We start from the raw sequence: 25,424 nt of genomic DNA on the forward strand, positions 1-25,424 counted from the left end.
GGTACTGCAGCAGTAGTACCAGGGTCGGTACAGCTGCAGTAGTACCAGGGTCGGTACAGCTGCAATAGTACCAGGGTCGGTACTGCAGAAGTAGTACCAGGGTCGGTACTACAGCTCACTGATTCTTGGGAATTTGGATAAAACAGGTTTTAATTTTGAAAGTAAAAGTTCATTATTTTAAAAATCCTGAAGTTATGTCATTAAAGACCAAGGTCTTGGCTTTTAAACAATTTACAGTGCAACCTCCTATAGGCATTTTTCCAGTTAACATTTTCTTTTAATGAACACCTTCAGACATAATAAAGAGCAAAATATATTTTATTGATTTGGTCTAATATGTATTTAGAGTTTTATATCATTATTTGGCATTCTTAGTACACATGTATGCTGTTTATTTCGTTTTCTGTACTGTTTCACTTGTACTCCATTAAAAAAATGTTTTTTTTTTAAATATAACAAACACATTGTAGCATGAAAGAGACTATGACTTTAATAACTTAACTGCATGAACATATTATATATTGTAAATATATTTGTTTAAAACAAACAAAACTCCATCTGATTATGGTGACACTAATCTGATGCTGGTGACACTGGCCTCATTTCAACATACAATTCCAAAACATGTACCACTCAAGTCTATAGCTTCTTGCTTAACAACTTTATTTAACTCTTATGTCCAAAAATTAACAATCCTGAACACATTTCTGAAGCTATATAAAGTAACATTAAGCAATATCTTTATATTAAAAAAAGACAAATATCAAATCATCACTTGACATAATCTTAAACTGTCATCTAGTAATACCTTATATTCTTCTGTAAACTGGAATATAAACTGTATATTGGGCATGAACAACAGTTAACAAATGACAGTTGTAAGCTCTGTGGCAAACATGCAGTAATATTCAAGTTCAAGTGGCAATAGGCTGCCATTAAGAAAAACACCTCTTTAATATTATTCAAAAGTAAAAATAAATCATTGCCAGTAGCAATAAGATTCATCACTGACCTCATTAACTGTTGTGTCGTGCCCCCACTCGTATTATATTCTTCTATAAACTAGACGATAATGTATATTGGATGTGAAGAACAGATAAATGTAGCCTACGTAGTCTGCGCACTTCGAAGTGTGCAGACCCTGAATTGGGACACGTCTCTCAGGCTTTTTTGTGAGTCTGAGTGGGCTGTGTTCCGTAGGCCAGCCAGAGCTAGCTCCATCACTTAGTGTAGGTGGAGCACTGTGACCAAGATCCAATCTACCACTACAAGTAAACCAGAACTGCTAGTTGGAGAAGCTGCAATGCATCCCAAAGCAACCAACTTACTTGTTGCAAATATTTCTACTTTGTGATCCAGATTATTCATGTAAAGATGTTTTATCTCTCATGTCTCTCTAATAAGTCACCATCATGATATGTGTTTGTTAGACAGAGGACATAATCACTTCCTTTCTTAGTCTGTAGCTGCCCTGATGAAGTCTGTCCACCCTCTTCCCCCGCTTCTATATATAAAAGTTTAACTCTGGCATTTATGTAAAAAAAAAAGAAGCTAATAATAATCTGTAAAATCTTTAGTAGCAGTTGCATTTTATTTTATGGAAGTTGACAATTTTGTCTGTAGTGACTCAAGATGATAGTAAATTCTATTCAGTATTCAGCTAACTTATTATAAAACTTAATAGTTGAATTCTAAAGTGTGTCAAGATAGAGAGTAAGTTAAAAACATTGTGCCATACGCACCAACATGCTAAAATGCTGCAAAAACATCCGCAGTGATACATGAGGGTTAAAACAATGTGACATCCACTAAAACTTAATTTAGTAGTTATGGATTCATGCAAAGTCCAGAGGGAGATAAGAAAAACATGCTAGGGTTTCAGGAAAACCTGTGAGAACTCTTAGAAAAACAAATTAATTCTGCACACTTAAAATGTAAACAACATCTCCCTCTTTGAAGCCTCTCGGTCCCAGACACAGGCTCTGGAGTGTACGCAGGCCCTCCCTGCTTTCTCAGGACACTGGTTTGTCACTCAGAGGTTTGTCCATTGTCTGATCTGTGCTTTCCAAAGCTGACGGCCACCTCTGGTGCACTGTCAGGCTCTGCCAGCCCTTCTTAGACTTTGTGAAGCGCGACATGCTCATTTTAGCGCCACAGACTCTTCTCCAGCCAGCACACAAACACAAAAGATGGCTTCATTAGGATTCCAGGAAAACCATGAGTCCCTCTTAAAGCCGTATTTATCTGGACAATTTGGCACATCTTGGCCCCTCAACTGAAACCTCACTGAGCACTTTAGGCCTGGGGGAATGTTTTTGTCTCAAAACTGAATGCACTCTTTCCTTTCAAGATGAAATCACTGCTTGTTTTTTTTTTAAAGTTTTGTGCAAATAAATCAGTTTGGTTAATGAGGATGCCAAACAGGAGTTTTGCAAAGACAAAGAAATGAGACAGATCTTGTCCACCCTGTTCCAAAAACAGTGAGTTATGAAATCATTTGTCACTTTATTGCAGGGTTGGAAGTTTAGGGGTGGGGGCTGTAGAGTCTGAACTGGTGCCTCTGTTAAGCTCTGTGCGCTCAAACTGCCGGTAAGAGTCTTTTCAGTGGTTTTGTGGGATTAACAGATGTTTTCACAGCTGTTGTATAACGCTATTAGATTTATGTTCAGGAACCCCCTGTGTGAGTCAGCTTGGAGGGAAAAAATGTTGAAAATGGCTTCTGGCCACTGGGACCTCCATGAATCAGTAAGCCTACACCACAATCCACCCCTCGCCTCTGTTTTGCTCTTTTTCTAAGATTCTGTTGCATAACTGTACAAACAAGTGTTGTAACTTTTTGTGTAAACTTATCAGACCTACAAATATCCAACTAGAAAAAGCTCACATGCTGTTACTAAATGGGAAAATGGGGTTTTACTTAAAATCTTCTTAATTAATAAAAGTGTGATCATTGGAACTGGGAGTGTTTTTCATAAGAGGAATGCATCCATCCCCGGAAAACTGATATAATCTCTCCCCAGACTTCATCTGCCCAACAGTCCTGGCTCTTATCTCCTCCCTCTCTGTGTTCCCTATATAAACCCCCAACTACATCCTGCTGCACAGTTCTTCCAGCTGCCCTCATTCGAGACCCGCTGTGAATATCTCAGACATTTTTTGGAGTTGTCTCCCATAAACAACTCAGATTTAATCCACACTGAGCCTGACTGCGCTGAGGTAAGGAACCTTTTTTAGTTTAGCACTAAAGTTCTTTTTGACTCAGACCATTTGGTAAATGCATGTCTGAACTGGTTTATCATTTTCAGGGTAGAGGCAGCATGAGGGTCTGCTTGGTTTTGGTGCTGTGTGTGACAGCCCTGATTGCACGGGCCACCGCTGCAGGTAAGCGCTGATGAGATCCACTGCTAAAATCTAAAATGTCAGAGCTGAGCACCACATGTTTTACTGCAGGAGTCAATGTCTGCTGAAAGAGATTTTTAAAAATGGTTGGATTTATGGTCATGACAGACAAAAGACAAACATCTGCAGGCATTTCTAAATAAGACGGAGACACACAGAGACACAAATGCATTTCTGCACTAACCCTGTTAATGTTTCTGCATGTGAGCGGGTCTCATTTGGAGTGTGTTGCATTGTGGCACAGTTAACATTAGAGTGATCAGGCTAAAAGTTGGGACCAGCTTTAATTCAACCTAGAGTAACGCCTCCTTGGTGTGGCAAAGCTGGACGTGAGTGAACCACATCACAAATAAAAAATGCTTCTGCTTCTGTAGTTTATAAGGTATCACAATGAATCACTCGTGTTTTTCACTAGACCCACTGCAAAGTATCTGAGCAGCTGCCCCAGCACAGAGGGTGGTTTTGAGAAAAGGGCCGCTCTCTAACCTCAACTAAGGCCCTAAAGATTGGTGAGGGTATGTGCTTGTTGTCTCTCAGTGTGCTCCTTTATGTTCTCCAACCGAAACTGCGATCAAACTCTGCTTTTGGCAGACATTGAAGCCACAAGTCAGTGAGATCATTTCCTCCTTTAGCCCTGCCTTTGCAGACTGTCTGCACAGTCTATGCCTACTTCAGTGCCAGTGGGTGCTGGCAGACCTACGAGACAAGGTCATGCCCCCGAATCATCCCTCACATTTGATTGTATCCCTGCTGGACTGCTGGAGTCCTTTCAAAGCACGGAGGGGGCACCTTTCACTAAAAAAGCATCCCATTTCTCACCAGCAGAGGGGCTATAGCCGTGCTGCGATCCAGAAAGCACTGTGATAAATCAATTAACCACGAGGGGGGAGCACTCTGCAAGCAGGCGGAGAAGTGACAGGCATCTCCGCAGATTTTAGATGCTGCCATCTTCTCTAGAGGAGGTTGACAGTGTGTCAGGGGCTGTATATAATCCAGCCGAGCCTGCTTTTGTTATGGCATGCAGTTATGAAGAAGTTGCACCCCTGGCACCTCCGCTCATCCCCTCTCTCTTCTCTGACCGACCCTGGCAGTACATGTTAGGTCCTGCTAGACATGCTGGGAAAGCCACTGGTCAGTTATGGCAGAGAGAAAACAACTGTGAGTGTCAAGAGTCATGAAAGAGGATGGGTAGAAGGGGGGGACTGCTCTGATTACATGGACAGAGGGGTTCCCACTTTTTGTTCCTACTTTGATCCCATCCCAGGGGCCCGGTTACCCCCTTCGTTTATACCTTGCAACCTCCCCTCAGTATGGAGCCACTTTCTCAAGTCTCCTGAAAAACAACCTACAACAAAACAGTCATTGTACTCCAGGAGCTGTTTGGCTAATTTACTACTGTGACTTAGAAAAAAACACACAAAGGGGATTCAAAGCAACAAAATACTTCATTAGCTTTCAGAAGTGGTTCTGCACAGAAGCTTGTAGACATGAAACCGTACCACTAATCAGCCAAAGGACTGGCATGGACTAAATCCTCTCATTTTGTACTCATGCTCAATTGCATTGACATGGTTCATTATAGGAATCAAAAATCCATTGTTGTTGTTTTTTTCTTCTCTTTTTTTCTAGATGCCAAGGAGTTATCCATCACCACTATAAAGGTATTTTCTCTTTGTACATCTCTCCCAGCTAGAATGGCAGCTGTGAAAGAGTCAAGAGTACAAGAAGGGCTTTCTTTTAAACTCTGACTGCAGCTAATATCATGCAAACTCATTCCAGAGTCAAGCTGCATGAGCACGAAACAAGCCTCCTGAGGCCCTTATTACAAAACAAGTTCAGTATTCCAGTGGTGTCTTGTTCTTATCTGGCTTCATTGTATTGTGTTAATACTGGTTTAAATGGCACCACAATTATTTTATCATTCCTCATGCAGGATTTTGGAAAGAAAATCACAAATAAGATGAAACTACCAAACTATTTTATTAAACAGATCAGCATTTTATAAATTAATGTAATTAATGGCATTTTTTTATATGTACATGGAAAAATGTCTAAAGCAAATAACTACACTGTGAATCAGAGCTTACTTAGAGTGCTGAATGCGCCGTTGCAACGCTTAATTAACAGGAAATGTCTGCAAGACAGCTGTCTGTGGAGACATTAGAAAGGATTTTTAAACTCAACTCAGAATGCGAGTAAAGATGTTGGTTCTTTCCAGTCAGCTGTTTCTAAAATATAGAGCAAGTTGTACAAGACAAACATAGAGGCTGATGGAGGAAGACCTCAAAGTGACAGGACAGAAAACTAAACAAATAAAAAGTGTTCAATAAAAGAAATGGATAAACAAACTGGGGAAAACAGGAGTAGATCTTTAAGGGTAAAATGAAAGAAATGAGCCTAAGGATTTCCATCCAGGAAAGCTAAACATGAACCATCACGAACAGCTGAAAAAGAAACGAGTTCAGAGTGGTGCCACCACACGGCGGTATAAAGCTGATGTGTTCCTGGTGGACAAGAAGGTTGGAGCCTGACTGATGAAGAATAATATTCACCATTAATAACATCCATGCCTCAAGCAATTCAAGCAGTCAAAAACACTGAGGAGCTGAGACCAGGTAGTAAAAGTTTTTTTTTTTCTTTTTAGTTAAAAATTGCCATTTAGTACAACTATTGCATCAATTTAAGAGGAGCTTTTAAAGGACATAATATTTAGGTGGATAATATAGTTCTGGCACTATTGAGTTGAAATATTTCTGAAATTGTTTGTTATTAAGAAAATACCTCTTTTTATAGATGGTGTTTAAAGCAGGAATAATGGCTCTGAACTGTGGATCCATAGTGTACAACCCCAGTTCCAAAAAGTTTGTATAGTGTGTAAAATGTAAATAAAAACAGAATTCAAATATTTCTAAATCCCATCAACCCATATCTTATTTCCAACAGAACATAAACAAAATGTCAGATGTTGAAACTTAAATATTTGATTATTTCAAAGAAAAATATGAGCTCATTTTAAATTTGATGGCAGCAACAGGAGCATTTCAGAGAGGCAGAGTCTCTCGGATGGAAACATAAACAGAGGCTCACCAATCTGAGTAAAACTGCATCTAAATACTGTGAAACAGTTTCAGAAAAGTGTTCCTCATTGTAAAATTGTGAAGGTTTTGAAGATCCCACCATCTACAGTGTATAACATCGTCATACGATTCAAAGAATGAAGAGAAATCTCTGTGCGCATGGTACAAATCCAACGTTCAAAGCCTCTATAGTTGTGATGTTCGGGCCTTCAGGCAGCACTGCATTAAAAGCAGACATGACTCCCTAATGGAAATCACTCCATGGACTCAGGAAGACTTCCAGAAATCACTGTCTGTGAACATCCAGACAACATCTCTTTTAGGGAAGGCCTTGCAGATTTCAGCAAGACAGCGCTAAACCACATTCCACATCCATCACAACAGCATGGCTTCACAGGAAACAAGTCCGGGTGCTTTCCAGATGTATGAAGCTAGCGGGTTAAAGATGAGGGGGTGCTACACAATGGCAAACATCAGCCTGTTCCAACTTTTTCAGATGTGTTGCTGCCATTATATTCAAAATAATTTCAATGAAATTGGTAAAATGTCTCAGTTTCAACATCTGATATGTTTAGAAAATGTCTGAACTTTTGGGATGTGAGATTGTTTTTATAAACTGTTTGCAGTCCAAAAATGCTAACATTTTCTCCTATAACCAGTCTTAGAGGATTACCAACAATTTACACACAAAAGAACCAATTTCTGCTTCCACAATAGTTTTTTTTTTTTTTTTAAATGTCAGATTCAGAAAACTTTATTTATTCCATACAGTCAAAGTACAGTGTCAAACATAATCAGTACACAGTACCCATGGGGTTGTTGGAAGACATGACAAATAAATACATTAAATAATCAACAATAAAACAATGTCTATCTTCATCATCAAAACTATAAGCATGTTCCCACAAGAATCCACCCACTGACAATCTGTCCTATCTTCTCAGGAGGAACCATACGTCATGAGCAAGGGTTCACAGTTTGAGGGCTACTGTATTGACCTGATCTCAGAGCTGTCCAAGAAGCTGGGTTTCAAGTACAACGTGCACCTGGTGAAAGACAACAGATACGGAGTTATGGACTCCAGTGGTAACTGGAATGGTATGATCGGTGAGGTTATCAGAGGGGTAAGTCCTGGACCACAGACTACTCTGTGCTTCTAGCTACACATAAGTGCAATAAAGTATATTTATATAGAAGTTTTTCTTGGACCAAGTTAGCAAGCATCGGTCACGAACAAATCAATTAGATGAATGTTTGTGTGGAGAGGTTACATTTTTACTCATATCAGTATGTCACAATCTTTTGTAAACCTACTGATCCCATGCAGGATCCTTTCCCAGTAAAGGCACTCATCATACAGATGTAGTCACAGCAAGTCTCACATTTTTCTCTAAAGCAAATTTTATGTTTTTACCATGGAGTTATTTTCAAACACATCAAACTGATCAGAGGGAGCGATTTTAGTTAATAAGTAGCCTAGAAGATCAATTTCATGAGAGAAGCTGATACTTGGAGTGACAGTCATTGCTGTTTAGAGGACTCCTGAATCTACGAAGCTTGATGTTTCCAGTGGATAGGTCTACCATGTGGATGTATTCTTATCACCACTGGTATATAATGGCCTGTAATGCTGTTCAAAATGTTACTGTAAACTTGCTGTTTTAAAATTATTTATTTATTTTGACCTTATATAGCACAGAAAGGATCAACTATATAAAACTGCTGGAATATGCTAATGTTAAGTTAGCATGTTCCAGCAGTACTAACGCCACAGCTCATTATTATGAATTTCTCAATCTTAGAGAATACCTTTAAGTAATACCAATAAAAATGCAGGTTTTGATCAAGTTAAACACAAACACATTTGAAACTTCAATTGTTCAGTCAAAACAACTAATGCACAGCATAGCTTGTTTTATTTGTGTGCTAGCCACAACGGGGCCACAACAGTTATACAACCATTGGTTTTTTTCTGTTTAATTGGATTGCCTAATATAAAACATCATTAGTGTGTGGAAAATGATTATGTACAGTTGGAGGCCGTTTTGTGTAAGTAGTTGCAGGATGTGACTTTCCTCTCCTAGTTATTGCTAGCTTTATGCCTTTGTGTTAGTATTGAACAACTGAATGAATGTTTATTTCAAACATTTTAGCATATTCATGGAATTATTACACATTTCATGAAACATTGCCAACCATTCAAAAAGGAGTAGGAAGAAGTAAAGGCTTATGTAGTCCTACCCGTTACTCCATTTTACATGAAAAGTTTACTTCCTGGTTTAACATGTTTACAGATACAATTAATGGTCATATTTATAAAATATACATGAAACAAAAACTTAAACATATAGTAATAAGTGTAAACCCCCAACTTTTTCAGACAAATTTAGAGATTTATTTTTCCAGTGGCATATAACAGTAACTGTTTGCATCTAGGACTTTGAACTTAACCTACTTACCTTTACTTTATTTAACAGCTTTATTATCGAAGTCATTATATGGCAGAGAAAAGGTGAATTGAAACTGAGAAAACTGAATGTGCTGCAGCTTCCATCTTTCTGTGCTCTCCACCAGGAGGCGGACCTGGCTGTGGCCCCTCTGACCGTCACTGCGTTGAGAGAGCAGTTTGTGGACATGACCACCCCCTTCATCCAAACAGGCCTCAGCTTCATCATGCGCAAAGACTCTGAGTCAGAGGACAGCACTGTCAGCCTGCTGTCACCCTTCTCCACCGACATGTGGGTCGGCGTTCTCGTCGCTTTCCTGCTAACGGGTCTTTGCATATTTCTGGTGAGCAGGTAAATATAACTTTTGAATTATAACAAGAAAAAAATCACTGTTGGGTGTCCACACGGTTGATTTTCTGCACAGAAACGCCTGTAGAAGCACATCGGTTAATTTTCTGGATTGCTAAATTGCACGAAAGTTTTGTTTTGTGTCTGTATGTATGTGTTCTTGGCAGAAGCTCTCGACTTGTTTCTCTGCTGTCATCTCTTAATGAATTTTGCTGCCTCAGCTGTACCTTCAGTCTGTCACTTCTCTTCAGGATCAGTCCTTCTGAGTGGGCCAACCCAGAAACGGATGAACACAGCTTCACTCTGCTGCACAGCTTCTGGTACATCACAGGCGCGCTCACCCTGCAAGGTAACGCGGCAGCCTCTGCTAAGCCGATGGATGCTGTGATGATCATTTCCCAGGCTGAAGCTGAGTTTTTTATGGTAGCTGATGCTAAATTTTCCTTGTGGTCTCAGGTGCTGGTCCTCACCCTAAAGCCCTCTCTGGACGTGTAGTTGGCGCCATCTGGTGGATATTTGCAGTGCTGCTGCTCGCCTGCTACTTTGCCAACTTTAACTCTGTGCTGAACTCCAAGAGCAAACACATCTCTATCGGTAGCTTCGAAGATCTTGCTAACCAGGACGTGATTGATTACGGCACACTGGAATTTGGATCCACCATGCACTTCTTTAAGGCACAATCTTCTCCTGAAAAAATCTGAGCCTTTAATAGATTCACTTAATTAAATCCAGGATAACAAAGTATTTATTTTACTTTCCCTACCAGAATTCCAACAACCCAGTGTACCGCCGGATCTACCAGCACATGGAGCGTAAGAAGAGCTTCGTTTCCAACATGGAGGAGGGCATTCGTCGTGCCCAGGAGGGAAACTTTGCTTTCATCGGTGAAGCGGTGTCCTTGGACTTGGCAGTGGCTCGCTACTGTAAACTGACCCGTTCACAGGAAATCATTTCCATGAGGGCCTACAGCATCGCAGCACCTCTGGGTGAGTCAGCTGGAGCCGCGAGGATGTTTCTGATATCTGGGAAAGGATAAAGCTCAGTCAGCCACAACAACATCCGAGCATACTTCTCTTTACTGATGGAAGTTTAAGACGTTCCTGAGCCTCCAATTAATCAGGAGGGTTTTAAAACTCAGTAGAGCTCAGTGGGATGAGGTCAGAGAATCGGACCAATCAGCTGAAAGGATTTGTTGGCATGGGATGAGCTGCTCTTGTTTTTGTTTTAGAGACAAATTTCCATCAAAATAAAAAAATGGACAGACCGAATCTCTGTTCTCTGATCATCAACAAATGATCAACCACTGTGTCCAGATGTTGGTGGAAGCAGTCCAGCATAGGACGTCTTTACTGTGTCCAGGTGTTGGTGGGAGCAGGCCAGCGTAGGACGCCTTTACTGTGTACAGGTGTTGGTGGAAGTAGGCCAGCGTAGGACGTCTTCACTGTGTCCAGGTGTTGGTGGAAGCAGTCCAGCGTAGGAAGTCTGTTATTTTTTCCAGGTGTTGGTGGAAGCAGTCCAGCGTAGGAAGTGTGTTATTTTTTCCAGGTGTTGGTGGAAGCAGGCCAGCTTAGGACGTCTTCACTGTGCCCAGGTGTTGGTGGAAACAGTCCAGCGTAGGAAGTGTGTTATTTTTTCCAGGTGTTGGTGGAAGCAGGACAGCGTAGGATGTCTTCACTGTGCCCAGGTGTTGGTGGAAGCAGTCCAGCATAGTCGGTCTTCACTGTGCCCAGGTGTTGGTGGAAGCAGTCCAGCGTAGGAAGTCTGTTATTTTTTCCAGGTGTTGCTGGAAGCAGTCCAGCGTAGGACGTCTTCACTGTGCCCAGGTGTTGGTGGAAGCAGTCCAGCGTAGGAAGTCTGTTATTTTTTCCAGGTGTTGGTGGAAGCAATCCAGCGTAGGACGTCTTCACTGTGCCCAGTTGTTGGTGGAAGCAGTCCAGCGTAGGAAGTCTGTTATTTTTTCCAGGTGTTGGTGGAAGCAGGCAAGCGTATGACGTCTTTACTGTGTCCAGGTGTTGGTGGAAGCAGTCGAGCGTAGGAAGTCTGTTTTTTTGTCCAGGTGTTGGTGGAAGCAGGCCAGCGTAGGACGTCTTCACTGTGCCCAGGTGTTGGTGGAAGCAGTCCAGCATAGTCGGTCTTCACTGTGCCCAGGTGTTGGTGGAAGCAGGCCAGCGTAGGACGATTTTACTGTGTCCAGGTGTTGGTGGAAGCAGGCCAGCGTAGGATGTCTTCACTGTGCCCAGGTGTTGGTGGAAACAGTCCAGCATTGGAAGTCTGTTATTTTGTCCAGGTGTTGGTGGAAGCAGGCCAGCGTAGGATGTCTTCACTGTGCCCAGGTGTTGGTGGAAACAGTCCAGCGTAGGAAGTGTGTTATTTTTTCCAGGTGTTGGTGGAAGCAGGCCAGCGTAGGATGTCTTCACTGTGTCCAGGTGTTGGTGGAAGCAGTCCAGCGTAGTAGGTCTTCACTGTGCCCAGGTGTTGGTGGAAGCAGTCCAGCGTAGGAAGTCTGTTATTTTTTCCAGGTGTTGGTGGAAGCAGTCCAGCGTAGGACGATTTTACTGTGTCCAGGTGTTGGTGGAAGCAGTCCAGCATAGGACGTCTGTTACTGTGTCCAGGTGTTGGTGGAAGCAGTCCAGCGTAGGAAGTCTGTTATTTTTTCCAGGTGTTGGTGGAAGCAGGCCAGCTTAGGACGTCTTCACTGTGCCCAGGTGTTGGTGGAAGTAAGCCATCGTAGGACTTCTTCACTGTGCCCAGGTGTTGGTGGAAGCAGTCCAGCATAGTCGGTCTTCACTGTGCCCAGGTGTTGGTGGAAGCAGTCCAGCGTAGGAAGTGTGCTAGTTTTTCCAGGTGTTGGTGGAAGCAGGCCAGCGTAGGACGTCTTCACTGTGCCCAGGCGTTGGTGGAAGCAGTCCAGCGTAGGAAGTCTGTTATTTTTTCCAGGTGTTGGTGGAAGCAGTCCAGCGTAGGACGTCTTCACTGTGCCCAGGCGTTGGTGGAAGCAGTCCAGCGTAGGAAGTCTGTTATTTTCTCCAGGTGTTGGTGGAAGCAGACCAGCGTAGGACGTCTTCACTGTGTCCAGATGTTGGTAGAAACAGTCCAGCGTAGGAAGTGTGTTATTTTTTCCAGGTGTTGGTGGAAGCAGGCAAGCGTAGGACGTCTTTACTGTGTCCAGGTGTTGGTGGAAGCAGTCCAGCATAGGAAGTCTGTTATTTTGTCCAGGTGTTGGTGGAAGCAGGCCAGCGTAGGACGTCTTCACTGTGTGCAGGTGTTGGTCGAAGCAGTCGAGCGCAGGAAGTCTGTTTTTTTGTCCAGGTGTTGGTGGAAGCAGGCCAGCGTAGGACGTCTTCACTGTGCCCAGGTGTTGGTGGAAACAGTCCAGCATAGTCGGTCTTCACTGTGCCCAGGTGTTGGTGGAAGCAGTCCAGCGTAGGACGATTTTACTGCGTCCATTTGTTGGTGGAAGCAGGCCAGCGTAGGACGTCTTCACTGTGCCCAGGTGTTGGTGGAAGCAGTCCAGCGTTGGAAGTCTGTTATTTTGTCCAGGTGTTGGTGGAAGCAGTCCAGCGTAGGATGTCTTCACTGTGCCCAGGTGTTGGCGGAAACAGTCCAGCGTAGGAAGTGTGTTATTTTTTCCAGGTGTTGGTGGAAGCAGTCCAGCGTAGGACGATTTTACTGTGTCCAGGTGTTGGTGGAAGCAGTCCAGCATAGGAAGTCTGTTATTTTGTCCAGGTGTTGGTGGAAGCAGTCCAGCGTAGGAAGTCTGTTATTTTTTCCAGGTGTTGGTGGAAGCAGTCCAGCGTAGGACGTCTTCACTGTGCCCAGGTGTTGGTGGAAGTAAGCCATCGTAGGACTTCTTCACTGTGCCCAGGTGTTGGTGGAAGCAGTCCAGCATAGTCGGTCTTCACTGTGCCCAGGTGTTGGTGGAAGCAGTCCAGCGTAGGAAGTGTGCTAGTTTTTCCAGGTGTTGGTGGAAGCAGGCCAGCGTAGGACGTCTTCACTGTGCCCAGGCGTTGGTGGAAGCAGTCCAGCGTAGGAAGTCTTTTATTTTTCCCAGGTGTTCGTGGAAGCAGTCCAGCGTAGGACGTCTTCACTGTGCCCAGGCGTTGGTGGAAGCAGTCCAGCGTAGGAAGTCTGTTTTTTTTTCCAGGTGTTGGTGGAAGCAGACCAGCGTAGGACGTCTTCACTGTGTCCAGATGTTGGTAGAAACAGTCCAGCGTAGGAAGTGTGTTATTTTTTCCAGGTGTTGGTGGAAGCAGGCAAGCGTATGACGTCTTTACTGTGTCCAGGTGTTGGTGGAAGCAGTCCAGCATAGGAAGTCTGTTATTTTGTCCAGGTGTTGGTGGAAGCAGGCCAGCGTAGGACGTCTTCACTGTGTGCAGGTGTTGGTCGAAGCAGTCGAGCGCAGGAAGTCTGTTTTTTTGTCCAGGTGTTGGTGGAAGCAGGCCAGCGTAGGACGTCTTCACTGTGCCCAGGTGTTGGTGGAAACAGTCCAGCATAGTCGGTCTTCACTGTGCCCAGGTGTTGGTGGAAGCAGTCCAGCGTAGGACGATTTTACTGCGTCCAGGTGTTGGTGGAAGCAGGCCAGCGTAGGACGTCTTCACTGTGCCCAGGTGTTGGTGGAAGCAGTCCAGCGTTGGAAGTCTGTTATTTTGTCCAGGTGTTGGTGGAAGCAGGCCAGCGTAGGACGTCTTCACTGTGTGCAGGTGTTGGTCGAAGCAGTCGAGCGCAGGAAGTCTGTTTTTTTGTCCAGGTGTTGGTGGAAGCAGGCCAGCGTAGGACGTCTTCACTGTGCCCAGGTGTTGGTGGAAACAGTCCAGCATAGTCGGTCTTCACTGTGCCCAGGTGTTGGTGGAAGCAGTCCAGCGTAGGACGATTTTACTGCGTCCATTTGTTGGTGGAAGCAGGCCAGCGTAGGACGTCTTCACTGTGCCCAGGTGTTGGTGGAAGCAGTCCAGCGTTGGAAGTCTGTTATTTTGTCCAGGTGTTGGTGGAAGCAGTCCAGCGTAGGATGTCTTCACTGTGCCCAGGTGTTGGTGGAAACAGTCCAGCGTAGGAAGTGTGTTATTTTTTCCAGGTGTTGGTGGAAGCAGTCCAGCGTAGGACGATTTTACTGTGTCCAGGTGTTGGTGGAAGCAGTCCAGCATAGGACGTCTGTTACTGTGTCCAGGTGTTGGTGGAAGCAGTCCAGCGTAGGAAGTCTGTTATTTTTTCCAGGTGTTGGTGGAAGCAGGCCAGCTTAGGACGTCTTCACTGTGCCCAGGTGTTGGTGGAAGTAAGCCATCGTAGGACTTCTTCACTGTGCCCAGGTGTTGGTGGAAGCAGTCCAGCATAGTCGGTCTTCACTGTGCCCAGGTGTTGGTGGAAGCAGTCCAGCGTAGGAAGTGTGCTAGTTTTTCCAGGTGTTGGTGGAAGCAGGCCAGCGTAGGACGTCTTCACTGTGCCCAGGTGTTGGTGGAAGCAGTCCAGCGTAGGAAGTCTTTTATTTTTCCCAGGTGTTCGTGGAAGCAGTCCAGCGTAGGACGTCTTCACTGTGCCCAGGCGTTGGTGGAAGCAGTCCAGCGTAGGAAGTCTGTTTTTTTTTCCAGGTGTTGGTGGAAGCAGACCAGCGTAGGACGTCTTCACTGTGTCCAGATGTTGGTAGAAACAGTCCAGCGTAGGAAGTGTGTTATTTTTTCCAGGTGTTGGTGGAAGCAGGCAAGCGTATGACGTCTTTACTGTGTCCAGGTGTTGGTGGAAGCAGTCCAGCATAGGAAGTCTGTTATTTTGTCCAGGTGTTGGTGGAAGCAGGCCAGCGTAGGACGTCTTCACTGTGTGCAGGTGTTGGTCGAAGCAGTCGAGCGCAGGAAGTCTGTTTTTTTGTCCAGGTGTTGGTGGAAGCAGGCCAGCGTAGGACGTCTTCACTGTGCCCAGGTGTTGGTGGAAGCAGTCCAGCATAGTCGGTCTTCACTGTGCCCAGGTGTTGGTGGAAGCAGTCCAGCGTAGGACGATTTTACTGCGTCCAGGTGTTGGTGGAAGCAGGCCAGCGTAGGACGTCTTCACTGTGCCCAGGTGTTGGTGGAAGCAGTCCAGCGTTGGAAGTCTGTTATTTTGTCCAGGTGTTGGTGGAAGCAGTCCAGCGTAGGATGTCTTCACTGTGCCCAGGTGTTGGTGGAAACAGTCCAGCGTAGGAAGTGTGTTATTTTTTCCAGGTGTTGGTGGAAGCAGTCCAGCGTAGGACGATTTTACTGTGTCCAGGTGTTGGTGGAAGCAGTCCAGCATAGGACGTCTGTTACTGTGTCCAGGTGTTGGTGGAAGCAGTCCAGCGTAGGAAGTCTGTTATTTTTTCCAGGTGTTGGTGGAAGCAGGCCAGCGTAGGACGTCTTCACTGTGCCCAGGTGTTGGTGGAAGTAAGCCATCGTAGGACTTCTTCACTGTGCCCAGGTGTTGGTGGAAGCAGTCCAGCATAGTCGGTCTTCACTGTGCCCAGGTGTTGGTGGAAGCAGTCCAGCGTAGGAAGTGTGCTAGTTTTTCCAGGTGTTGGTGGAAGCAGGCCAGCGTAGGACGTCTTCACTGTGCCCAGGCGTTGGTGGAAGCAGTCCAGCGTAGGAAGTCTTTTATTTTTCCCAGGTGTTCGTGGAAGCAGTCCAGCGTAGGACGTCTTCACTGTGCCCAGGCGTTGGTGGAAGCAGTCCAGCGTAGGAAGTCTGTTTTTTTTTCCAGGTGTTGGTGGAAGCAGACCAGCGTAGGACGTCTTCACTGTGTCCAGATGTTGGTAGAAACAGTCCAGCGTAGGAAGTGTGTTATTTTTTCCAGGTGTTGGTGGAAGCAGGCAAGCGTATGACGTCTTTACTGTGTCCAGGTGTTGGTGGAAGCAGTCCAGCATAGGAAGTCTGTTATTTTGTCCAGGTGTTGGTGGAAGCAGGCCAGCGTAGGACGTCTTCACTGTGTGCAGGTGTTGGTCGAAGCAGTCGAGCGCAGGAAGTCTGTTTTTTTGTCCAGGTGTTGGTGGAAGCAGGCCAGCGTAGGACGTCTTCACTGTGCCCAGGTGTTGGTGGAAACAGTCCAGCATAGTCCGTCTTCACTGTGCCCAGGTGTTGGTGGAAGCAGTCCAGCGTAGGACGATTTTACTGCGTCCAGGTGTTGGTGGAAGCAGGCCAGCGTAGGACGTCTTCACTGTGCCCAGGTGTTGGTGGAAGCAGTCCAGCGTTGGAAGTCTGTTATTTTGTCCAGGTGTTGGTGGAAGCAGTCCAGCGTAGGATGTCTTCACTGTGCCCAGGTGTTGGTGGAAGCAGGCCAGCGTAGGACGTCTTCACTGTGCCCAGGTGTTGGTGGACGCAGTCCAGCGTAGGAAGTTGGTTATTTTGTCCAGGTGTTGGTGGAAGCAGGACAGCGTAGGACGTCTTCACTGTGCCCAGGTGTTGGTGGTAGTAGTCCAGCGTAGGACGTCTTCACTGTGCCCAGTTGTTGGTGGAAGCAGTCCAGCGTAGGAAGTCTGTCATTTTTTCCAGGTGTTGGTGGAAGCAGGCCAGCGTAGGATGTCTTCACTGTGTCCAAGTGTTGGTGGAAGCAGTCCAGCATAGTCGGTCTTCACTGTGCCCAGTTGTTGGTGGAAGCAGTCCAGCGTAGGATGTCTTCACTGTGCCCAGGTATTGGTGGAAGCAGGCCAGCGTAGGACGTCTTCACTGTGCCCAGGTGTTGGTGGACGCAGTCCAGCGTAGGAAGTCTGTTATTTTTTCCAGGTGTTGGTGGAAGCAGGCCAGCGTAGGACGTCTTCAATGTGTCCAGGTGTTGGTGGAAGCAGTCCAGCATAGTCGGTCTTCACTGTGCCCAGGTGTTGGTGGAAGCAGTCCAGCGTAGGAAGTCTGTTATTTTTTCCAGGTGTTGGTGGAAGCAGTCCAGCGTAGGACGTCTTCACTGATCCCAGTTGTTGGTGGAAGCAGTCCAGCGTAGGAAGTCTGTTATTTTTTCCAGGTGTTGGTGGAAGCAGGCAAGCGTATGACGTCTTTACTGTGTCCAGGTGTTGGTGGAAGCAGTCCAGCATAGGAAGTCTGTTATTTTGTCCAGGTGTTGGTGGAAGCAGGCCAGCGTAGGACGTCTTCACTGTGTGCAGGTGTTGGTCGAAGCAGTCGAGCGCAGGAAGTCTGTTTTTTTGTCCAGGTGTTGGTGGAAGCAGGCCAGCGTAGGACGTCTTCACTGTGCCCAGGTGTTGGTGGAAGCAGTCCAGCATAGTCGGTCTTCACTGTGCCCAGGTGTTGGTGGAAGCAGTCCAGCGTAGGACGATTTTACTGCGTCCAGGTGTTGGCGGAAACAGTCCAGCGTAGGAAGTGTTTTTTTTTTTCCAGGTGTTGGTGGAAGCAGTCCAGCGTAGGACGATTTTACTGTGTCCAGGTGTTGGTGGAAGCAGTCCAGCGTAGGAAGTCTGTTATTTTTTCCAGGTGTTGGTGGAAGCAGGCCAGCGTAGGAAGTCTGTTATTTTTTCCAGGTGTCGGTGGAAGCAGTCCAGCGTAGGACGTCTTCACTGATCCCAGTTGTTGGTGGAAGTAGTCCAGCGTAGGAAGTCTGTTATTTTTCCCAGCTGTTCGTGGAAGCAGTCCAGCGTAGGACGTCTTCACTGTGCCCAGGTGTTGGTGGAAGCAGTCCAGCGTAGGAAGTCTGTTATTTTGTCCAGGTGTTGGTGGAAGCAGGCGAGCGTATGACGTCTTTACTGTGTCCAGGTGTTGGTGGAAGCAGTCCAGCATAGGAAGTCTGTTATTTTGTCCAGGTGTTGGTGGAAGCAGGCCAGCGTAGGACGTCTTCACTGTGTGCAGGTGTTGGTCGAAGCAGTCGAGCGCAGGAAGTCTGTTTTTTTGTCCAGGTGTTGGTGGAAGCAGGCCAGCGTAGGACGTCTTCACTGTGTCCAGGTGTTGGTGGAAGCAGGCCAGCGTAGGACGTCTTCACTGTGCCCAGGTGTTGGTGGAAACAGTCCAGCGTAGGAAGCTTTTTTTTTTTCCAGGTGTTGGTGGAAGCAGTCCAGCGTAGGACGATTTTACTGTGTCCAGGTGTTGCTGGAAGCAGTCCAGCGTAGGACGTCTTCACTGATCCCAGTTGTTGGTGGAAGCAGTCCAGCGTAGGAAGTCTGTTATTTTTCCCAGCTGTCCGTGGAAGCAGTCCAGCGTCGGACGTCTTCACTGTGCCCAGGTGTTGGTGGAACCAGTCCAGCGTAGGAAGTCTGTTATTTTTTCCAGGTGTTGGTGGAAGCAGGCCAGCGTAGGACGTCTTCACTGTGTCCAGGTGTTGGTGGAAGCAGTCCAGCGTAGGACGTCTGTTACTGTGTCCAGGTTTTGGTGGAAGCAGTCCAGCGTAGGCAGTCTGTTATTTTTTCCAGGTGTTGGTGGAAGCAGGCCAGCGTAGGACGTCTTCACTGTGCCCAGGTGTTGGTGGAAACAGTCCAGCGTAGGAAGTCTGTTATTTTTTCCAGGTGTTGGTGGAAGCAGGACAGCGTACGACGTCTTCCCCAGGTGTTGGTGGAAGCAGTCCAGCGTGGTCGGTCTTCACTGTGCCCAGGTGTTGGTGGAAGCAGTCCAGCGTTGGACGTCTGTTATTTTGTCCAGGTGTTGGTGGAAGCAGGCCAGCGTAGGACGTCTTTACTGTGTACAGGTGTTGGTGGAAGTAAGCCATCGTAGGACTTCTTCACTGTGCCCAGGTGTTGGTGGAAGCAGTCCAGCATAGTCGGTCTTCACTGTGCCCAGATGTTGGTGGAAGCAGTCCAGCGTAGGAAGTCTGTTATTTTGTCCAGGTGTTGGTGGAAGCAGTCCAGCGTAGGATGTCTTCACTGTGCCCAGGTGTTGGTGGAAGTAGGCCAGCGTAGGACGTCTTCACTGTGCCCAGGTGTTGGTGGACACAGTCCAGCGTAGGAAGTGTTTTTTTTTTTCCAGGTGTTGGTGGAAGCAGTCCAGCGTAGGACGATTTTACTGTGTCCAGGTGTTGGTGGAAGCAGTCCAGCGTAGGAAGTCTGTTATTTTGTCCAGGTGTTGGTGGTAGCAGTCCAGCGTAGGACGTCTTCACTATGCCCAGTTGTTGGTGGAAGCAGTCCAGCGTAGGAAGTCTGTTATTTTTTCCAGGTGTTGGTGGAAGCAGGCCAGCGTAGGATGTCTTCACTGTGCCCAGGTGTAAGTGGAAAGAGTCCAGCGTAGGAAGTCTGTTATTTTTTCCAGGTGTTGGTGGAAGCAGGCCAGCGTAGGACGTCTTCAATGTTTCCAGGTGTTGGTGGAAGCAGTCCAGCATAGTCGGTCTTCACTGTGCCCAGGTGTTGGTGGAAGCAGTCCAGCGTAGGAAGTCTGTTATTTTTTCCAGGTGTTGGTGGAAGCAGTCCAGCGTAGGACGTCTTCACTGATCCCAGTTGTTGGTGGAAGTAGTCCAGCGTAGGAAGTCTGTTATTTTTCCCAGCTGTTCGTGGATGCAGTCCAGCGTAGGACGTCTTCACTGTACCCAGGTGTTGGTGGAAGCAGTCCAGCGTAGGAAGTCTGTTATCTTTTCCAGGTGTTGGTGGAAGCAGGCAAGCGTATGACGTCTTTACTGTGTCCAGGTGTAAGTGGAAAGAGTCCAGCGTAGGAAGTCTGTTATTTTTTCCAGGTGTTGGTGGAAGCAGGCCAGCGTAGGACGTCTTCAATGTTTCCAGGTGTTGGTGGAAGCAGTCCAGCATAGTCGGTCTTCACTGTGCCCAGGTGTTGGTGGAAGCAGTCCAGCGTAGGAAGTCTGTTATTTTTTCCAGGTGTTGGTGGAAGCAGTCCAGCGTAGGACGTCTTCACTGATCCCAGTTGTTGGTGGAAGTAGTCCAGCGTAGGAAGTCTGTTATATTTCCCAGCTGTTCGTGGAAGCAGTCCAGCGTAGGACGATTTTACTGTGTCCAGGTGTTGGTGGAAGCAGTCCAGCGTAGGACGTCTGATACTGTGTCCAGGTGTTCGTGGAAGCAGTCCAGCGTAGGACGTCTGTTACTGTGTCCATATGTTGGTGGAAGCAGGCCAGCGTAGGACGCCTTTACTGTGTCCAGGTGTTGGTGGAAGCAGTCCAGCATAGGAAGTCTGTTATTTTGTCCAGGTGTTGGTGGAAGCAGTCCAGCGTAGGACGTCTTCACTGTGCCCAGTTGTTGGTGGAAGCAGTCCAGCGTAGGAAGTCTGTTATTTTTTCCAGGTGTTGGTGGAAGCAGGCCAGCGTAGGATGTCTTCACTTTGTCCAGGTGTTGGTGGAAGCAGGCCAGCGTAGGACGTCTTCACTGTGCCCAGGTGTTGGCGGAAACAGTCCAGCGTAGGAAGTGTGTTTTTCTTTCTAGGTGTTGGTGGAAGCAGTCCAGCGTAGGACGATTTTACTGTGTCCAGGTGTTGGCGGAAGCAGTCGAGCGTAGGAAGTCTGTTATTTTTTCCAGGTGTTGGTGGAAGCAGGCCAGCGTAGGACGTCTTCAATGTTTCCAGGTGTTGGTGGAAGCAGTCCAGCATAGTCGGTCTTCACTGTGCCCAGGTGTTGGTGGAAGCAGTCCAGCGTAGGAAGTCTGTTATTTTTTCCAGGTGTTGGTGGAAGCAGTCCAGCATAGGACGTCTTCACTGATCCCAGTTGTTGGTGGAAGTAGTCCAGCGTAGGAAGTCTGTTATATTTCCCAGCTGTTCGTGGAAGCAGTCCAGCGTAGGACGATTTTACTGTGTCCAGGTGTTGGTGGAAGCAGTCCAGCGTAGGACGTCTGATACTGTGTCCAGGTGTTCGTGGAAGCAGTCCAGCGTAGGACGTCTGTTACTGTGTCCATATGTTGGTGGAAGCAGGCCAGCGTAGGACGCCTTTACTGTGTCCAGGTGTTGGTGGAAGCAGTCCAGCATAGGAAGTCTGTTATTTTGTCCAGGTGTTGGTGGAAGCAGTCCAGCGTAGGACGTCTTCACTGTGCCCAGTTGTTGGTGGAAGCAGTCCAGCGTAGGAAGTCTGTTATTTTTTCCAGGTGTTGGTGGAAGCAGGCCAGCGTAGGACGTCTTCACTGTGTCCAGGTGTTGGTGGAAGCAGTCCAGCATAGTCGGTCTTCACTGTGCCCAGGTGTTGGTGGAAGCAGTCCAGCGTAGGAAGTGTGTTATTTTTTCCAGGTGTTGGTGGAAGCAGTCCAGCGTAGGACGTCTTCACTGATCCCAGTTGTTGGTGGAAGCAGTCCAGCGTAGGATGTCTTCACTGTGCCCAGGTATTGGTGGAAGCAGGCCAGCGTAGGACGTCTTCACTGTGCCCAGGTGTTGGTGGACGCAGTCCAGCGTAGGAAGTCTGTTATTTTTTCCAGGTGTTGGTGGAAGCAGGCCAGCGTAGGACGTCTTCAATGTTTTCAGGTGTTGGTGGAAGCAGTCCAGCATAGTCGGTCTTCACTGTGCCCAGGTGTTGGTGGAAGCAGTCCAGCGTAGGAAGTGTGTTATTTTTTCCAGGTGTTGGTGGTACGCAGTCCAGCGTAGGAAGTCTATTTTTTTGTCCAGGTGTTGGTGGAAGCAGGCCAGCGTAGGACGTCTTCACTGTGCCCAGGTGTTGGTGGAAGCAGTCCAGCGTTGGAAGTCTGTTATTTTGTCCAGGTGTTGGTGGAAGCAGTCCAGCGTAGGAAGTCTGTTATTTTTTCCAGGTGTTGGTGGAAGCAGGCCAGCGTAGGACGTCTTCACTTTGTCCAGGTGTTGGTGGAAGCAGGCCAGCGTAGGACGTCTTCACTGTGCCCAGGTGTTGGCGAAAACAGTCCAGCGTAGGAAGTGTGTTTTTTTTTCCAGGTGTTGGTGGAAGCAGTCCAGCGTAGGACGATTTTACTGTGTCCAGGTGTTGGCGGAAGCAGTCGAGCGTAGGAAGTCTGTTATTTTTTCCAGGTGTTGGTGGAAGCAGGCCAGCGTAGGACGTCTTCAATGTTTCCAGGTGTTGGTGGAAGCAGTCCAGCATAGTCGGTCTTCACTGTGCCCAGGTGTTGGTGGAAGCAGTCCAGCGTAGGAAGTCTGTTATTTTTTCCAGGTGTTGGTGGAAGCAGTCCAGCGTAGGACGTCTTCACTGATCCCAGTTGTTGGTGGAAGTAGTCCAGCGTAGGAAGTCTGTTATTTTTCCCAGCTGTTCGTGGAAGCAGTCCAGCGTAGGACGTCTTCACTGTGCCCAGGTGTTGGTGGAAGCAGTCCAGCGTAGTAAGTCTGTTATTTTTTCCAGGTGTTGGTGGAAGCAGGCAAGCGTATGACGTCTTTACTGTGTCCAGGTGTTGGTGGAAGCAGTCCAGCATAGGAAGTCTGTTATTTTGTCCAGGTGTTGGTGGAAGCAGACCAGCGTAGGACGTCTTCACTGTGTGCAGGTGTTGGTGGAAGCAGGCCAGCGTAGGACGTCTTCACTGTGCCCAGGTGTTGGTGGAAACAGTCCAGCGTAGGAAGTGTGTTTTTTTTTCCAGGTGTTGGTGGAAGCAGTCCAGCGTAGGACGATTTTACTGTGTCCAGGTGTTGGTGGAAGCAGTCCAGCGTAGGAAGTCTGTTATTTTTTCCAGGTGTTGGTGGAAGCAGGCCAGCGTAGGACGTCTTTAATGTGTCCAGGTGTTGGTGGAAGCAGTCCAGCATAGTCGGTCTTCACTGTGCCCAGGTGTTGGTGGAAGCAGTCCAGCGTAGGAAGTCTGTTATTTTTTCCAGGTGTTGGTGGAAGCAGGCCAGCGTAGGACGTCTTCACTGATCCCAGTTGTTGGTGGAAGCAGTCCAGCGTAGGAAGTCTGTTATTTTTCCCAGCTGTTCGTTGAAGCAGTCCAGCGTAGCACGTCTTCACTGTGCCCAGGTGTTGGTGGAAGCAGTCCAGCGTAGGAAGTCTGTTATTTTTTCCAGGTGTTGCTGGAAGCAGTCCAGCGTAGGACGTCTTCACTGATCCCAGTTGTTGGTGGAAGCAGTCCAGCGTAGGAAGTCTGTTATTTTTCCCAGCTGTTCGTGGAAGCAGGACAGCGTAGGACGTCTTCCCCAGGTGTTGGTGGAAGCAGTCCAGCATAGTCGGTCTTCACTGTGCCCAGGTGTTGGTGGAAGCAGTCCAGCGTAGGAAGTGTGCTATTTTTTCCAGGTGTTGGTGGAAGCAGGCCAGCGTAGGACGTCTTCACTGTGCCCAGGTGTTGGTGGAAGCAGTCCAGCGTAGGAAGTCTTTTATTTTTCCCAGGCGTTCGTGGAAGCAGTCCAGCGTAGGACGATTTTACTGTGTCCAGGTGTTGGTGGAAGCAGTCCAGCGTAGGACGTCTGATACTGTGTCCAGGTGTTGGTGGAAGCAGTCCAGCGTAGGACGTCTGTTACTGTGTCCATATGTTGGTGGAAGCAGGCCAGCGTAGGACGCCTTTACTGTGTCCAGGTGTTGGTGGAAGCAGTCCAGCATAGGAAGTCTGTTATTTTGTCCAGGTGTTGGTGGAAGCAGTCCAGCGTAGGACGTCTTCACTGTGCCCAGTTGTTGGTGGAAGCAGTCCAGCGTAGGAAGTGTGTTTTTTTTTCCAGGTGTTGGTGGAAGCAGTCCAGCGTAGGACGATTTTACTGTGTCCAGGTGTTGGTGGAAGCAGTCCAGCGTAGGAAGTCTGTTATTTTTTCCAGGTGTTGGTGGAAGGAGGCCAGCGTAGGACGTCTTTAATGTGTCCAGGTGTTGGTGGAAGCAGTCCAGCATAGTCGGTCTTCACTGTGCCCAGGTGTTGGTGGAAGCAGTCCAGCGTAGGAAGTCTGTTATTTTTCCCAGCTGTTCGTGGAAGCAGTCCAGCGTAGCACGTCTTCACTGTGCCCAGGTGTTGGTGGAAGCAGTCCAGCGTTGGAAGTCTGTTATTTTTTCCAGGTGTTGCTGGAAGCAGTCCAGCGTAGGACGTCTTCACTGATCCCAGTTGTTGGTGGAAGCAGTCCAGCGTAGAAAGTCTGTTATTTTTCCCAGCTGTTCGTGGAAGCAGGACAGCGTAGGACGTCTTCCCCAGGTGTTGGTGGAAGCAGTCCAGCGTAGGACGTCTTCACTGTGCCCAGGTGTTGGTGGAAACAGTCCAGCGTAGGAAGTGTGCTATTTTTTCGAGGCGTTGGTGGAAGCAGACCAGCGTAGGACGTCTTCACTGTGCCCAGGTGTTGGTGGAAGCAGTCCAGCGTAGGAAGTCTGTTATTTTTTCCAAGTGTTGGTGGAAGCAGACCAGCGTAGGACGTCTTCACTGTGTCCAGATGTTGGTGGAAACAGTCCAGCGTAGGAAGTTTGCTATTTTTTCCAGGTGTTGGTGGAAGCAGTCCAGTGTAGGATGATTTTACTGTGTCCAGGTGTTGGTGGAAGCAGTCCAGCGTAGGACGTCTTCACTGTGCCCAGGTGTTGGTGGAAGCAGTTCAGCATCGTCGGTCTTCACTGTGCCCTGGTGTTGATGGAAGCAGTCCAGCGTAGGAAGTCTGTTATTTTTCCCAGGTGTTCGTGGAAGCAGTCCAGCGTAGGACGTCTTCACTGATCCCAGTTGTTGGTGGAAGTAGTCCAGCGTAGGAAGTCTGTTATTTTTCCCAGCTGTTCGTGGAAGCAGTCCAGCGTAGGACGTCTTCACTGTGCCCAGGTGTTGGTGGAAGCAGTCCAGCGTAGGAAGTCTGTTATTTTTTCCAGGTGTTGGTGGAAGCAGGCAAGCGTATGACGTCTTTACTGTGTCCAGGTGTTGGTGGAAGCAGTCCAGCATAGGAAGTCTGTTATTTTGTCCAGGTGTTGGTGGAAGCAGACCAGCGTAGGACGTCTTCACTGTGTGCAGGTGTTGGTGGAAGCAGGCCAGCGTAGGACGTCTTCACTGTGCCCAGGTGTTGGTGGAAACAGTCCAGCGTAGGAAGTGTGTTTTTTTTTCCAGGTGTTGGTGGAAGCAGTCCAGCGTAGGACGATTTTACTGTGTCCAGGTGTTGGTGGAAGCAGTCCAGCGTAGGAAGTCTGTTATTTTTTCCAGGTGTTGGTGGAAGCAGGCCAGCGTAGGACGTCTTTAATGTGTCCAGGTGTTGGTGGAAGCAGTCCAGCATAGTCGGTCTTCACTGTGCCCAGGTGTTGGTGGAAGCAGTCCAGCGTAGGAAGTCTGTTATTTTTTCCAGGTGTTGGTGGAAGCAGTCCAGCGTAGGAAGTCTGTTATTTTTTCCAGGTGTTGGTGGAAGCAGGCCAGCGTAGGACGTCTTCAATGTTTCCAGGTGTTGGTGGAAGCAGTCCAGCATAGTCGGTCTTCACTGTGCCCAGGGTT

The 25,424-nt window shown here is 47.4% G+C and overlaps 1 protein-coding gene across 1 annotated transcript in view; it reads left to right on the forward strand.

The window, feature by feature from the left end:
* Positions 1 to 2,722: 2,722 nt before the first annotated feature.
* LOC121651685 (glutamate receptor U1-like) overlaps positions 2,723 to 25,424 on the forward strand; it is a 53,435-nt gene continuing 30,733 nt past the window's right edge. The window contains exons 1-9 of the mRNA XM_042004050.1: positions 2,723 to 2,745; positions 3,021 to 3,216; positions 3,306 to 3,381; positions 5,029 to 5,060; positions 7,421 to 7,600; positions 9,051 to 9,274; positions 9,523 to 9,620; positions 9,728 to 9,945; positions 10,038 to 10,257. Of these exons, the coding sequence (XP_041859984.1) occupies positions 2,738 to 2,745; positions 3,021 to 3,216; positions 3,306 to 3,381; positions 5,029 to 5,060; positions 7,421 to 7,600; positions 9,051 to 9,274; positions 9,523 to 9,620; positions 9,728 to 9,945; positions 10,038 to 10,257 (1,252 nt within the window). The 5' untranslated portion in view covers positions 2,723 to 2,737. The remainder of the gene's footprint in view (positions 2,746 to 3,020; positions 3,217 to 3,305; positions 3,382 to 5,028; positions 5,061 to 7,420; positions 7,601 to 9,050; positions 9,275 to 9,522; positions 9,621 to 9,727; positions 9,946 to 10,037; positions 10,258 to 25,424) is intronic.

This window comes from Melanotaenia boesemani, chromosome 13 (assembly GCF_017639745.1).
Source record: "Melanotaenia boesemani isolate fMelBoe1 chromosome 13, fMelBoe1.pri, whole genome shotgun sequence".
NCBI lineage: Eukaryota > Metazoa > Chordata > Actinopteri > Atheriniformes > Melanotaeniidae > Melanotaenia > Melanotaenia boesemani.